A 15,322-nucleotide genomic window follows, 5' to 3' on the forward strand; every position below is an offset into this window, starting at 1 on the left:
GAGTACGACTCACGGGACCGCGCAATCTTGGAAAGACTCCCGAGTACCAAGCCATCTCCACTGGGTGCACGCCGCATGCAGCATCGTTGCGCGCACAACCCCGGACGAAATCTCAATGGGGGGGGACAGGGGGATGGACATACCGTGTATTGTGTAACGATCTGGCGTTTGACGAGACAGAGTGTGTAGGGGCTAGGGAGGAATTAGTACGATACCTACCGAGTACGAGGTACTCCTAGGAAGGTAGGTATGGAGTTGGGACGGAGGAGGTAGTTAGGGACTCGGTATAATTGCCTGGACAGGTATAGACAAAGAGCTGTACTCGGTAGGTACCTCCTTCAGGGCCTTGGGGCCTCAGGCTCAGGGGCTTCGCCGCCAGCCAGGAGGAAGGCGCGTTACATGTCACAGATACTGTTTCGCCACCACGTTTCAAGCACGAACAAATCCCACTAACCATTCCCATCCTAGCCCTATATCCTAGCCCCTACTTGCCTGCCCAGGTAGGTGATACTGTATTAGGCATGTACCTGGTCCGGACCTGCAGCCGTATGGTTGATGGGTACTAGGTCAAAGAATGTCTCGCACGAGGGAAGATCGAGGGCACATAACGTCGAATAGGGGGCAGAGTTACCATATATATATATTATGGTACAATGTTAACACCACCAACAACAACAACAAACGAGAAACGACAGAATCGAGATCTGGGACACTGGCTATCCGCCTAATTAAACCATGAAATACAGGCTCCCGAAGTGGACTTTTTCCATGTTAGAGATGAGTGGGTATATAAAAACGCAAAAGGAGAGATCGATTCGATCGGTAATCTAATAAGTAGAGTGCCCAGTTCCCCGTACCCAGTACCTGGCTCCGTACACGCCACAGCTTTTCTCGCCTGACTGACTGGCTGACTGATTGACGCCTTGCTTACATCCTCCCTCGCTCGTTCGCTCGCTCGCCTACTGAGCTCTCAAAACTCTCTCCTGTTCTCTCCGCTTTCTCCAAGGCAGGATACTCGGGCAACTGCCACTGGTGCGTGTCGCTGAACAACCCCAACTTCTGGTCCAGCCGAAGGTACGCGGCGACTTTGGCGAGGAGAAGCAGGATCCAAATCCCCAGTTTCGATCGGGGGAAGCTGAGGAGGCCGATTCTCTCGGAGCCGCCGTGCATCGCTGTCGCTGCGGGGCGGAATTTGGTCTCGTAGTTCTTGGCTGCTTGGATCACCACGCTCGCTATTGCTGTCGTTGGCGCTGTCGCTGTCGCTGGTGCTGCTTTTGCTGGTGCCGGTTCTTCCGCTGTGGATGTCGACGACAAGGAACTACTCTTCTCGGCAGACAGCGTCGCAATCTCTCCCGCCAGGATATATGGCCCGATCATACCCCATGTCGATCCCAGACCCCCGGCTGTCTGACAGTGTGCCGCGTCGCCGACCAGCACCACTCGCCCTTTCGACCAGGACCCCTCGGGCAGTCGCACCTCCTCGAACGGCGTGCAGTACAGATCGTCCGCCTCGGGTTGGTTTTGCAACGCCTCCATGAAGCGATCGCACTCCCATCCGCCACCCTGGTATAAATCGGACCAAGCCTTCTTCAACTCGGCCAGATCTCCGGTCTTGTACGCCGCATCGATGGCGGCGTCCGGGCCGAGGAGGATCATGTACACGCGGGTGAGTTCCGGACAGTCCTTGCGCGTGCCGATGATGCGGGCTACGCGAGGACCCGGCAACGGACAGAACGTCGCCCGATCGGAATCTGCCGGTGTCGAGCGGATGCTGAAATATCCAATGTACCCGCCTAGGGGGTGTCGTGGATCCGGAGCGTCTGGGCCGAGCATCGCCTTTCGTGTCTTCGACCCAGCGCCGTCGGCGCCCACGACCAGATCAAAGTCCTCGGTGCGCCCGTCGTGGAACCGCACGTGGACCTTGCCGTTGGGATCGCTCTCTTCATCCTGTGTGAAGCTGTCGACTGTCGTGTTGTACAAGTGCTGCACATTCGGGCGGCCCTCTGTGAGCCGGTACAGGATCCGCACCAGGTCGCCACGCATGATCTCAAACTCGGACGTGAAACTCTGCTTCCCGGCCCCGTTCTGCGTCGCAGGGAGGAAGGCCTGTGTCCGGCCTTTGACGTCGATAAACTGCGCACCCGGTTCATGCACGCAGGCCTCGCGCACGGCGGCCTCGATGCCCATCTTCCGCATCATGGCCACTCCTTGCGCGCGGATGTCGACCTGTTGTCCCGACGCGCGCATCCGGGGCGATCGCTCGATAAGGGTGATGTTGGCGCCGATGCGTGCAAGCCAGAAGGCGAGGGCTGGCCCTGAAATACCGCCGCCGATGATGAGGACTTTTAGGGGCGCCATCATGGTTGGTGGTGGTGACTTTTTCCGGCTGTGTCTTTTTCTTTATTCCTGGCCTGGGAGAAACAGGTCCAGGAGAGCATGTATCTGTTATGTATGGACGTATGTATTCTGTCGGGGACCGGAGGAACTGTATGCGCCGCTCGTCAATATGTGGTCATTGGATCATATGCTTCAGAGGTAGTGAGTGAGTGGCCTTGAATGTTTCTCTCCTTTTGTGTAGCAACACAGGTTACTTGTAAGTATCAAAGGTTTCTTGTTTTTCAGATGTCTGCCTGTCTGCACTCCTCTCCCAACATTCCCAATGACAACGGTTCATTATATGGGCGTGCGTCGAAGACCGACTGCGTTCGGACCCGAGACGCCATCGGCCGAAAGCCAGCCACGGCCGACCAAGGCAGCGCGGGTTCCGCGGACTGCGCGAGTCCAGGAACGGGATACCTGCGAGTACATAATACTTTCTGGATCCGGCGCAATCGATTGGATCAGTTAAATCTCCGATCGGTACGCAAGAAAACTTATAGTGGAGAACAATAACAGGTGATTGGCGTGATAAAAGCAGGGTTTTTTCGAAAGATTGGTTGACTTGTTGAAACGCTGTGCCTGGGACGGACATATGTACGGCGCCACAGACTCACTCCTTTTTCGAGCTGAAGTCACGAAATTCCGATGTCGGAGGCTACGTTGGTGACTCGTTGTAACTGACCCATCAGCGGTTGATATATGGCAAGTAGCAACGGGTAGCATACATCCATCATCCTGACGTGTGGTCAAACAGGTCGTTGGACCGCGTCGGAGTCTGTGACAGGAAGCGTTGTATTACACTGACAGAATGTTTCTGTGTTGAGACACCAAAAAGACATATAATTATGACAATCTACAAAACATCACAACCAGGGCACACATTGCGCAATATCAGGCTCCTTGACAACACGTTTTCTGGTCCAACCAGTTTGGGGGCCCGGAGGCTTTGCAGCTCACTTACTGCAAAGAGAAGCTTTCAGAGAAAGGGGGGGAGGGCAACACATCCGTCAACAAGTCCCTTCACCAATCTCCTTCCATAATCTTGAACATATCATCGGTGGCGTTGGCCTCCTCGACTTCATCGTCAGTATCTGAACCGTCCTCAAAACAACCACATGGCTCATCGAAACCATCGACCTCATCGTCGAAGAAGCAGAACAGTTCGCTTGGTGAATCTGAACGGCCATCAGAGAAACTGCTCGGGTTGGGTTGGACGTGTCGGTTGACTTGAAACTTTTAGTCGACTCTGGTACATTATCTTGGCTCACAGCTTAGACTTACGAGAAAGCCTGGTGAAGAGGTTTGACAAGTCTTCAGATTCCACTGCTTTCCGCTTGCGCTCAAAAGCGGGAATGACGATCTCTTCATACCAATTCGTGTTTTCAACAAGGACTTCCCATCGCCAGTGGCCCACGATCTCCTTCTTTGTGACCTCCCACAGGCAAATGTAGTGATCTTTGTAGTATTCGTTGGTTCGGTCATAGGGGTCAGGGACATGATAATATTCCATCTCATCACTGACATGTAGGACGGGTAGGCCGTTTCGAATTCGATTATCGGGATCGACGACGGTCAGAGTGAAGGATCCTCGACGCCGTTGGAACCACAAGTGGGCGAGGTTTTCAACTTTGGAACGTGAGGTTGTTAAATGAGATGTAGGGTGTTGGTCTCCAGTCTCGATGGTTAACGTGAATGGTCAATGATTCCTTCCGAGATTCTAACGTATCAAGTCGTTCACGCGTCGCTCTTGCCCTCATACAGCCGTCTTCATCCAGTTGGCTTCCTGAGTTATGGTCCCAAAGCCTGAGCAATGGTTGATCAAAAGTTCGGGACTGCCGGCGCCACGGATGCTGCTCCTCTTCTTCTTGGAACACAGTTGCTGATAGACGCTGGAGCAGTTTACAAACGGCAGCACGGTCAAGGGAGACCTGGTCATCCATTGCTAAGAGGACATTCGATAGCGATCACTGATGGGCGCACGGAATTTGGCTGCGACGACGACAACACACCCAGATCCCCTCCTCCCCGGAACGCGGGGAAAGAAACAGGGGACTTCAGGAGGCAGCCTCAATATGACTGCTCGACCCCGCGATTCCTCACCCCCTCCCTCTCTTCCCTCCCCACTACACTTCAACTTCTCCGTGTTCCAGAATCTAATCCACTTCGTTGTGGCTTCAGACCTGTGCTGGACGTTGTATACGGACTTCAACCAGGAATCTGGCCCAAACATTGTCACGCCTGTGAAAGGCTGTGGCTGTGGCATTAAAAGCGGTAAACGAAGGCTACGTGTTGATCCAGGGCGCAGCCTACGAGGACAGATTTTTGCCTTTGGCGAAGAAACTTGCCCACTTGAATCGTTGACCCATCTGGAATTTTGGATAGGATGGACGAGGAGCAGGAGATGTTACGATGGACCTATTCTCAAGTGATGTCGATAGTGATCACTGTTGTTGAAGTGAAAAGAGGAGGTGGCTCGTTCCAGCACCCACCAGTACTAAATCCTCGAGCAACTTTCCGACAATTTTTGCGGCTCAAAATACCACTCGCTCTTAGTCGCGGTGACTGAGACTCGAGGGTTTGTCTAGAAATTGCGTGAAACGGGCACCATCAGAAACCGATTACCAGTGGTACCAACAGACCCGTGTAACTACTCGCATTCCCAGTCCCAGTCCCAGCCCCACTATAGTTTTGAGTTCCGACTAGGTATTCCTGACTAAATATTCTCTATGCCTGTTATAGCAAACACCAGTCTAGTTATAGATTAGTCTAGCGGGTACGTGGAAAAGGTGGTCCAGTAAGTAGTATGTAGGTTAGCATTTGACGATGTGAGCTGTGCTTTGGTGAAATCCTAGCCAATCGCTGTTCTTCAGGATGTTCTGGATCATAACTGGCTGAACATATATTCGTGTTGCAATTTGTAAAGTCACAAGTACCCTTTGAAAGGCCGCGAAGTTGAGCTGCCGGGTCTGCTCGACATCATTTTGAGCTCAGACATCTCTGTTATCCAAAACCGATGTTGAATTATCCTCATCTACGCCGTCTATCTTGTCCTCACTTTTTCAGAAGCGAAAGATGCCTAAAATGCGAAACTTGCAACGGTGGATGAGGCTTTCGAAGAACTACACTGCCCTCCCAAGGCAAACCTCCGGAATAACAATTGCAAGAGCGATCTTTCAGGTAAACATGTCCATGTCTAGACCCTGATTTTCATACGAGAATTTCGTCGCCTTTGGAAACGCCTGATTGGCTCTTCTCAAGCTCAAGGATAGGTCGCAATTTGAAGCCGAGTCCTTCATGATGGTGACACGACGGCCGACGGAGCTTGTGTCGTAGGAGGTTACACAATGAACATGAGATCAGGCAGCTGCCTGGAGAAGCTCGGACTAATAGACACGAGCCACGCATCAGCATCCGGCCTGATGGAGGTGACTGGCGAGAAGCTAGGTTTACAAGCTCTTGTCGTGATATAAATGATATCCAAGAGGGGAGCTATCTAACGGCCTTGTTCAATCGTTTGGAATCTGTGCACCCGTCAAGAAATATCGAAGTTCCGAGTTGCGGCTCCTTGTTATCGAAACTGGTCTCAAAAGTGGAAAGAAGTTTCCTCCCGTACGAGTCATACTCCTTGCACCGCTTCCGCGAGTACTAATGTAAAGGGAAAGTCTCAGAGACCATCAATGGCAAACGCCAAGCTCTATGTCGCGTTCTATCGACCCCGATATGGGAATTATGAGCATTGGGCCTTGAGCTTGGAAACAGATACCCAGGCCCTCATTTTCGAAGTCATAGGCGATCGCCCAGATTTCAAATGTAACCTGGTGAAGGCAAATCCAAGGAGCTCTGTGAGCTTCATCACAATGATTTTCATGGGCGAAGTTAGTTCGGGTGATATTGACACAGTGCAGGAGGTTGCACGGACCACAAAAATCGACAATGAAACTCTGGAATGGGATTGCCAGGAATATGTGCTGGATGTGCTCGAAACTTTGGAGAGTGAATTTGTCGTGGACCAAGACGAACAGACTTATAAGGATGCAAAGAAGGAGCTGAAGAAGAAACGGGGAGCTATCCTGTAATCATGTAATAGTATGCTTATTCCAGATGCCGGCCCCAGACGTAATCCAGTAGCCATTCTACAGGATAAGTGTGAGGTGAGATGCATGGCGGAAGGAACTGAAACCAGTCCTGGTCTTCATTAGTTGCCAAACATTTCGTGACTTTGGTGGCTTCGTAGTACCCCGGATAGAATCCACTGTCTTCCCAATCAATGACACCAGTAACAATACATCTTTTGTCTTCAGTGACGTCAACAATAATATTTGCTGGCCGCAGGTCTCCATGAGTGAAGACAATTTGACGTGAGCTCCGAGGAGTGAATGTGCGGAGGAAGTCGATAAATATCTTGCTTCCATAGTTGGGGTTAGAAAATTGGAAAGTCTCAAAGTCTTTGACATCAAAAACGGGGGTTGTGCAGCGCCGTAGATGTCTCCTTTGGTCTTTGCAGCCCTCGCCCGCGACGCCGCCCAACGACATACCATTTGGGAACTCCATTGTCCTGAGATCACGGAAAATGACATCCAGTTGGTCTCGAACAGATGCTTTCTGATCTGCACCCAAATCTGCCCATACTGCTTCGAGGGTCGGTCCTGACAGGAAGGAAGAGAGGAATATTGTTACGCGACCCATACGAAGAAGACCACGTGGTCTGGGTGCCGGAATGCTAGGTTTGTGTTCTAGCAAGTATTGAAGTGTGGTGTACTCGGTGAATTCTTCAGCCCCCCATACCAGCTTTGCGACTGTGTCAACACCACACTTCACTACCATTCTTCTGGACGGAAGAGGGCCTGTGTTGATAACTTCTCCTTCTTGAATGAGCTTGGTCAGAGCCATGGGGAATTGTGGATCTGTTTCAATGGTGGGAGAGGCATTGCTCGTGTCCATTTTGCTCTTGATTAATTCTTGAACTGAGCATGATGGTTGATCCATAATCTGAACATCGTCAGAGGAGAGAAGGTAGCGGATATCATCTTGAAATGTGGAAACCCAATGGTCGTCTTGTTTAGGCAAAACACTCTCGGGAGACGTGACGCCTAACAAGTCACAGAATGTCAGAAGAGGTAACAAGCTATGATAGTGACACATGTTTACCTACCATTATCACTTGCCATGGTCCTCTTCTTTTTGGGAGATCTTGCTAGTCTTGCAAGTCTTTGCGAATATTCTTTGGGAAACAGTGAGAGCAGGTCGGCCTCCGGATTGGAATCGACAGCTTTTCTCAGTTTCTTGAACAGGCGCTCATTCAGCTTGGCGGCATCTGACTTTTCTTCGTAGGACGGAGGTTCCAGGGATCTCTTCCTTGCCATTGTCGTTCTCGAGGAAAGAGTATCACATTCAGCCGGCAGCATGATTGACTTCTGACAGACTTGCTCTTGAGCCTTTATTTTGGCCGCAGTCTTGGCACATTTAACACTATTCCTATTATGGCTAAAGATGACGAGTAAAGTCTTGGCTCGACCAATTACAAGAATAATTTCTTTAGGTATTTACTTAGATTCCCCGCCAGCTAACTCTATTTTCCAGCTAGGTCTTTACTCCCAACAATCTATAAAACGGCGATCGCGTCCCTGAGGTATAGGGAAATAGAGCCTTAAAACCTCAAGAGCTTTCAGGAGAGAGACCGTACTTTATACCGCTACTTATCTAAGGCATGGGTAGCTAGTCTACGCCTATTGCAACGAATCTACGTTTTGAGTAATACCCTCTCACCCTTGTTCATCAATGCAAACTCCTATCTGTCGTTCCACCTCACTGTCCCGAATTGCAGCATCGTATCCTTCCTTGCCTCCATCTGCTCTCCTAAATGAGGCATTCCACAGTCCGATGGCTTTGTTAGACATGCACCAATGGTGGACGACATCAAACTGCTCATGATTGGTATGAGCTCAGAGACATATCGAATTGGAAACAAGGTTGCAAACATCTGTCACGTACTCCTAGATGATCCAGCGATCACGCAACAAAATCTAGAAGCATACCAGACTGAATCTCTCGTGTACCAAATCTTAGGAGAGCACCCTCGAATTGTACGGTGTCTATCGTGATGCCCGTCACAGGGTCGGGTCGAACTTGAGTTCTATCCCAACGGCAACTTGAAGGACTACCTTGAAAAGAACTATTCGAGCACGACAGAAGTCGATAAGAAACGCTGGGCTCTTCAAATGATCGAAAGCGTCTTCTACATCCACTCAAAAGGTGTTCGACACGCAGACCTCCGGTTGGACCAGTGGCTTCTAGATCAAGGGAACGCCCGACTGTGTGACTTTACTCCGGATTCGATGCTCAACTTGCTCTCGGTCTCACAGGGAGGGCAGCGCAGGGCCTCGAATGTTCAAGCCACTGGCTACCACGTCCGGATGATGTCGACAGTTCAGTGCAGACGGATCTGTTCGCACTGGGCTCTTCACTTTATGAGCTCATGGCTGGTCAAATGCCCTTTGCGCGTATCGATGATCATACAATAGATGTAAGATACGCAGAACGCATCTTTCCAACTACCGAGGGGCTATCGTTAGGAATCGAAATCACAAGATGCTGGAATCAAGCATTTACGACCGCCGAGGAATTCTTGAATACTGCAAGGAGCAAGCTCTCGGAGGCTACTGAAACGTCTTTCTCTGTGTATACCTGACCATGCACGATACTGCCCCGTTACACGTTCAACGTGTCCTGTTCTGTCCCACATTGGGTACTTGATACTTGCAGAGACATAACAATGACTCCTAGTGGCATGGGACGCGCAGTTGAGGAGGAAGACATCCATGCAATTGTCGATTCCTTGAACCAGAACGTGAAGCCAAATGTGTACGAGTTTGAGCCAGCTGTGGAACAGAAATCTTGCCCCACCATCAACCATCCGATACGATACCCTCACCGAGCACTTTAGAATAGATGAAGTCTCTTTTCTTGTTTTCGGCGCACAAAAGCGCTATCGTCTGCCGTCGCAGTTGAATTCCTGCTTTGCAATATTCTTGGTTTCACCCTTATCGTCGGTCGTAGTAAATCTCTTACCACATCCAGGGAAGAATTTCGTAAAACCACAAGCCTTCCACTGTCGCGGCTGCGGCGACACCACCCTCAAATCCACTTTTTCCCGAGACAACAGGACCCTGGCGAGAATGACAGTGAACCTCCTGCAAAATCTCATGACAAACCAGAGGCGAAGTCACCAGCGAAACAGCCAAAATGTCAAATCTGTAAGGATCGAGGAGGGAGCGAGGACAATTATCGACTTTGGTCAAACTATCACAACCAAAGCAGAGGACTGGGAGGAGAGAGAGAATATCAAGGGAGGAAACTCCTAGTTTGCAGGAAAAGCATGTACTACACAGATTTTACCCCATAAGCACAAGGTTAGGTCGGGACTTGATAACCCCGTGTCGAGAAACGCTCCAAGGCTACTCACTCTGCTCACATACCATTAGTAGGAATTTTTGAGAGTTATATACCGTAAAAGCACATTTTCTTCCGCAATCGACCACAGGATGAGGAAAATAGGGCTTCCCGTTCGCTCAGCCGTACTCAAGCCTCATGCCGGTCCAGTTAGTACTACCGTGGGTGACCAGGTGGGAATCCTGACTGTCGATTGTTTTTGCTTCTCGAAGGAATATGGAGGGACGCTTTGATTTTGGGGGAGTGAGGGACTAGAAGTATATATATAACGAGAGCCTAGCGTTAGAGTAATTGGTGCGGAAGTTTTTGGTTGAGCAAGCGGGATGGTGTGTCAGGTGTGCCAGATCTTCGAAAGAAACAAGGTTTTCGGCAGACTACCTAGTACACTGCTAAAAGCCCGTTGATAGCCCCACATCTTAAGGCCGGGAAAACGTAGACTAGGACAGGTATAGCTTGCTATGCTGCGAACGCATAACTCCCAAGGATTGCATACATCGACCACGGACTTGTATTTTGTCTCTTCTCCAGCACCTCTGCTACGACGCTGGCATTTCTCAGCCCAAAGTCGCGGGACAGGCACTTCAATTGCTGAATCACCCAATCTCGAATGTTCGTCTCGGGGCTTGCAAATATGGCAGCCACATAGAACGGAAACAGAAGCGTGTAGGCGTGTAGCTTTCGGAAAGGCGAAGAATGAGTTGGCCTTTGCGAGAATTGTGGGCCGGCAGCGCAAATCTCCCTTGCCATGGTGTCAATGATATGAGAAGCAAAGGCGATGTTCAGTTCGTGCTGTGGATTATCAGTACTGCCCGAGATGATATTGATATATGTCGCTCGGATGAGGTTGTTGAGTAGAATTCGCATGACGCGGATAACGTTGCAAGTCTGTGCTGTAAAATAGTCAGGGTAGACGTCGTAGTATCGTTCCAGAACACTAGGAGAGCCTGTTGGGACCGAAACCCTGTGAGAAACCCAAGACGGAGGCATGTCTCGAGCAAGTGCCCCAAACTCGCTGTCCAGCTTCTTTGCTTGTGCGATGATGTCGGATGGTGCAAGGACTCCCTCCTTGACTTCTCCACGGAAGTTAGCGTACTTCATAACCAGTCCAGAGACCCGCCATTTGGGATCTTTGGCGTCGACATGAGGCTGTATATCCGAACGCAGCTTGACCAATGCAGGTGGAATTGGGGAGTCGCCGGCCACACAGCTTATCAGCATGTTGGTGAACAGGCGAACTGATAGGCGGAGACCGATATATGTTTGCAGTTGTTGTATACGACGCAACTTGACAAGGGCTAGAGCACCCTTGACGTGACTCATCCAGGCATCAGACGAGATGGGGCTGCGGTTGGTTATTTTTTCGAACAGGTCCAGCAGGAGGACTGCCAACAAGGTCGAGTCGGATGCAAGGAATTCTGCCGTAGCCACAGCACTTTTGACCAGCGGAAGGGCAGACAAGTAAGTCTCTCGCGCAGGCTTGTATGCACTGGCAGCGTCGTACTGAAAAGTGAAAAAGGCCAAGCTCACAGCGTCAACACTGGCTGCCAGGTGGCTGTCTAACGGGGCTTGTCGGCCCATCCGATCCAGAACATCGTAAGTTTTGGCGAACCCGAGGACGTAATGGGAGAAGAAGGCTGCCCTTGCTCTATCGACAAGTGGAGTGTCGATGCTCGTTGCTATTGGGGCCGAAGACATGCCTCGAGCTTTACGTATGACTGACTGGCTCTCATCCCTGATCCTCAATTGATCGGGGTCGCGGTAGCCCGCACAACTCAAACCAGCCCTCACACACTGGCCACAGGCGTCCTTGTGGAGATCGCACTGCCAACGAGTTAGCTAGAAGCTCCTAGTCCGGCCACACACAGGGGCTCTCACGCGAAGTTTCCTCCGTCTGCAATGAAGACAGGCTCGAGATGGCTTGCCGTTAAACACCATGATCAGCGGACTTGGGAGATAAACATGGAAAGAGATTCGGCGTCGACTGTGACCAAACTTTTTTCTCCATCGTCCTAACAACACGACTCAAGACCCGAGCAACCCTCAACGCTGGCCAGAGAGGTGCACATGAAACTGACTCTGGGAATGATGCGGCCTGCTCGTGGCAAAGAGCCAATCGGAGATCGTCGGACTCCCGGCCAAAGTGTATCTCCGACACCAGGCTATTCCACAAACAGCAGGTGTTCCGTCGACGTCACCTGCGGGCTCGAGATTGTGTTCTAGCCATTCTGCCATTCTCCCAATCTCCTTACCTGTAGAATAGTACGACGCCTTTTGAATGCGTTGAAGATAGATCCTGCAGTGATTTATCCCCGTCTTGCTGCAGCTCACCCGTCTTCTAATTCCAATGTTTGGTAGGTTCCTACTGGAGGCACTTCGTCTAGCGGATGCCATACCCGAGAATTCTTTTCGGTCAAAGCAACCCCCCTTGACCTATATATACTTGATGAGCCCAGGGTAAGGACATTGGAATTTCCGTGAACCCCAAACTCGATCCCTTTTTACCATCAAGGTCAACTTTACAAAGTCAGATCGAAGCCACCATGGCCTTTCCATATAAGCGAGCACTTATTGTTGGAGCGACGGCGGGAATTGGCGCTGCAATGGCAGATCACCTCATTCACCAAGGTGTCAAGGTTATTGCTGTCGGACGCAGACAGCAGCGACTGGACACGTTCGTTGAAAAACACGGCAGGGACAAGGCCGGGGCAATCAGGTTCGACATTCGAGAGCGGGACAAAATGGATGATTTTGTGCGAGATGTCACAGACACCTACCCAGACTTGGATTGCGTCTTCCTAAATGCGGGAGTTCAGAGCATAATCGACTTGAGCCATCCAGACAAAGTCGATCTAGCGGCTTTCCACTCGGAGGTGGAAGCCAACTTTTCATCATTTGTGGATCTCACCATGAAATTCCTACCCTTCTTGATGAACAAGCAAACCCAGACGAGCCTGATATTGTGAGTATGTCAAGCAAGCAAAGGGGCCATCCGAATTAACATCACTAGCACCGGTTCAAACCTGGCCATTATCCCTGCCTCTATGATGCCCGCGTATTCTGCATCAAAATCAGCCTTGAAGTCATGTTCGGGCCTGCTTTGCAAGCCGAGTAGGGGTAACAAGCACTCGAACTTGCTTTATAAGCAGAGTACGGGCAAGAGGATCAACAGGATCAAGAGGATCTCCTGCCAACTAATGGCACCTGGAGATTGGTTCGAGCAACATGAGGGTCTCACACGCAAGAGGCACGCAATTCCAGACGGAGTCCTTGGATTTAATATTGGCCATGTGCATGCAAGTCTACGTCCTAGTACCTCGTAGTTGGCGTCTGAACTCGAAGCATAGACCTGCCCCCAACCACAGCCTCTTTCTCCCAGCCCAGGTTGAACCGACGCCGTTGAATCTTCCTTTGGCCTAAATTCACGTCCTGAAAGCGAGACGGCGGCAACCCAGTAGAGCGTGCTCCTAATCGGAGCCAAACAGTCCGTCCACAGAACTAAGGCTTCCAGCCCTCTAGTCGTCTTTTGTATTTCCACCGACAGGTACATATGGTGCATCTGGATTCCGGAGATAGTCTTCGTCGTCATCTTCATCATCCTCATCGTATTCATCATCTTCATCGTCTGCTTCATCTTCATCTTCTTCATCTTCTTCATCTTCTTCATCTTCTTCATCTTCTTCATCTTCTTCATCTTCTTCATCTTCTTCATCTTCTTCATCTTCTTCATCTTCTTCATCTTCTTCATCTTCTTCATCTTCACCATCTTCATCACTTGTGTTACGTGGAGTTGTATCGTCGTCGCTGACTGGCGGGTCTCCAGTGTCTTCAAGGGCAGCAGCCTCTCTATCGCCGTCCCGCTTCGACATTTTCTTGAAACTTTTCAGCCAATCTTCGCCCAGCATGCCCGCGTAGTGTTTCCCTTTATCGTCTGGAGCATTGGATGGGGATTGGTTGCAGATGGGTACAGGAGCCGAATCCATGGTAGTTGTTCGGATGCGGTTCGAATCGTTGGTGTCCAAGGTGCGGACGCGAGCCTTCCTGGCCTGTTCAAGGGCAGCCGCTTCTTCAGGTTCGGGGGCACGGTGCTGAAAGGCTGGAGAAGAGATATACTTCGTTAGTCTGGCATGACACGAAATCGACTGGGTCGATTCCCAAATTTAAGCTGACACTCACTTTGGATCCCAGCGGCTGCTGCAAGGGATTGGTATCTCTCACGAGTCTCAGGTCGGAACACGGCGCCGTCGTCGCCAATGACTTCTTCCAATTCCAAAGACTCGACGAATTGGACAGCAGCGTCCTCAAGACGGTTGACAAACTCGTCGCTGGTTCGAATCAGGTCATTTTGCTCGGCTTCTTCTATCAGACGGACGATTTTATTCGTCAGGCGTCGTGATTTAGCTGATAGGGGAACGAGAGGTGGCGGAGCAGTTGTTCTAGGACGTGATAACTAGTCATTCGTCAATCTGAACAATTCGCTTAGCTGCTCTTCGAGTTGCTTGTGGTCGTTGCTGCCATATCGCCTCTTAATGTTCTTGCCCTTTTTGATATTTTCGCACGACAGGATGAGTTCGTCGATAAATATGGCCATTTCTGTCATCTCATCTTCACCGAGGTCATCTTTAGTCCGGAAGGGACGCAAGGTTTCCGGGGAGGCAGGTGGAGATGCTGCTTTGCCATCCGCCATGTTAGGCTATCGTGAAGAGGGAAGAAATCGACGGGGTCGTGAAGAGGGACGAAGTCGAAGGGATCGATCTGGTCAGAGGAGGGAGGATTTTGGGTTGAGAAAGGAAGATGGAAACTTCATAGGCCTTGGCGCCCAACACCTCCACCAAAAGAAACACGATAGTATAGTGCACTGTGGCAACTGTCCCAGCCTACCTCGCGAGCCAACGGGGAAATCCACAACACTCCACTTCAATTTTCCAGTAGTCACACCTCAATTCATAGCAGGTTAATATATCAGACTTCTAGACTGCGGACTTTCAGGGGACTCTTGACATTTTTGAAGGAAATTGGATCATATCCGGTGCCGCGCACTTCTCTGCTCATAACCATCCCCTTGTTCAGAATGCCCGAGACATTTAGCTAACCGGATACATGCCGCCGTCGACTTCTCTGCTCATAACGATCCTCTTATTTAGAATGGCCCGGGGCAGTTCGCTGGGGTATCCGTAACAGAAGCTACTCCAATGAGAATGGGCTCCAGTAAATTACTACATAGATGGAAAATGGCATTATGTTGCAGGCCGATACTCCTGCTCATACAGAACCTGTGTCTCGTGCCGCAGCGGCCGCCACGAAAGTGCCAAAGGAAAACATCCTTCACTTGTTCTTCATGTGGCGTCAGGCCACCCTTAGTCACCCATTAGCCTAACTCTCCTATCACTGCAGCTGCCGAAATATGACGAAGTCCCAGCGGCTTCATTCCTTTGCAGAGCCCAAGGAAGTTCAACGCCAGCAGTCTGATATCATACACAACTTCCACACTACACCC

The 15,322-nt window shown here is 50.6% G+C and overlaps 8 protein-coding genes across 8 annotated transcripts; 3 read left to right on the plus strand and 5 right to left on the minus strand.

The window, feature by feature from the left end:
* Nucleotides 1-927: 927 nt before the first annotated feature.
* AYO21_02057 (hypothetical protein) lies at nt 928-2,358 on the minus strand (the record flags this gene model as incomplete). The annotated part of the gene is made up of 1 exon (XM_022652038.1): nt 928-2,358. One exon carries the CDS (start codon nt 2,356-2,358, stop codon nt 928-930), a length of 1,431 nt encoding a protein of 476 aa, XP_022515782.1.
* A 1,041-nt stretch (nt 2,359-3,399) lies between these two features.
* AYO21_02058 (hypothetical protein) lies at nt 3,400-4,319 on the minus strand (the record flags this gene model as incomplete). Its single annotated transcript, XM_022652039.1, has 3 exons — nt 3,400-3,605; nt 3,661-4,005; nt 4,139-4,319. 3 exons carry the CDS (start codon nt 4,317-4,319, stop codon nt 3,400-3,402), a joined length of 732 nt encoding a protein of 243 aa, XP_022515783.1.
* Nucleotides 4,320-6,056: 1,737 nt separating this feature from the next.
* Nucleotides 6,057-6,455, plus strand: AYO21_02059 (hypothetical protein; the record flags this gene model as incomplete). The annotated part of the gene is made up of 1 exon (XM_022652040.1): nt 6,057-6,455. The coding sequence occupies one exon, from the start codon at nt 6,057-6,059 to the stop codon at nt 6,453-6,455; it is 399 nt and encodes a 132-aa protein (XP_022515784.1).
* A 57-nt stretch (nt 6,456-6,512) lies between these two features.
* Nucleotides 6,513-7,742, minus strand: AYO21_02060 (hypothetical protein; the record flags this gene model as incomplete). Its single annotated transcript, XM_022652041.1, has 3 exons — nt 6,513-6,564; nt 6,617-7,469; nt 7,532-7,742. 3 exons carry the CDS (start codon nt 7,740-7,742, stop codon nt 6,513-6,515), a joined length of 1,116 nt encoding a protein of 371 aa, XP_022515785.1.
* A 540-nt stretch (nt 7,743-8,282) lies between these two features.
* Nucleotides 8,283-9,322, plus strand: AYO21_02061 (hypothetical protein; the record flags this gene model as incomplete). Its single annotated transcript, XM_022652042.1, has 4 exons — nt 8,283-8,462; nt 8,493-8,694; nt 8,742-9,057; nt 9,142-9,322. The coding sequence occupies 4 exons, from the start codon at nt 8,283-8,285 to the stop codon at nt 9,320-9,322; spliced, it is 879 nt and encodes a 292-aa protein (XP_022515786.1).
* Nucleotides 9,323-10,284: 962 nt separating this feature from the next.
* Nucleotides 10,285-11,523, minus strand: AYO21_02062 (hypothetical protein; the record flags this gene model as incomplete). The annotated part of the gene is made up of 1 exon (XM_022652043.1): nt 10,285-11,523. One exon carries the CDS (start codon nt 11,521-11,523, stop codon nt 10,285-10,287), a length of 1,239 nt encoding a protein of 412 aa, XP_022515787.1.
* An 845-nt stretch (nt 11,524-12,368) lies between these two features.
* On the plus strand, nt 12,369-12,791 carry AYO21_02063 (hypothetical protein; the record flags this gene model as incomplete). The annotated part of the gene is made up of 1 exon (XM_022652044.1): nt 12,369-12,791. One exon carries the CDS (start codon nt 12,369-12,371, stop codon nt 12,789-12,791), a length of 423 nt encoding a protein of 140 aa, XP_022515788.1.
* Nucleotides 12,792-13,340: 549 nt separating this feature from the next.
* AYO21_02064 (hypothetical protein) lies at nt 13,341-14,512 on the minus strand (the record flags this gene model as incomplete). The annotated part of the gene is made up of 3 exons (XM_022652045.1): nt 13,341-13,921; nt 14,002-14,150; nt 14,298-14,512. The coding sequence occupies 3 exons, from the start codon at nt 14,510-14,512 to the stop codon at nt 13,341-13,343; spliced, it is 945 nt and encodes a 314-aa protein (XP_022515789.1).
* Nucleotides 14,513-15,322: the final 810 nt, after the last annotated feature.

This window comes from Fonsecaea monophora (genome assembly GCF_001642475.1).
Source record: "Fonsecaea monophora strain CBS 269.37 chromosome Unknown Scaff8, whole genome shotgun sequence".
Taxonomy (NCBI): domain Eukaryota; kingdom Fungi; phylum Ascomycota; class Eurotiomycetes; order Chaetothyriales; family Herpotrichiellaceae; genus Fonsecaea; species Fonsecaea monophora.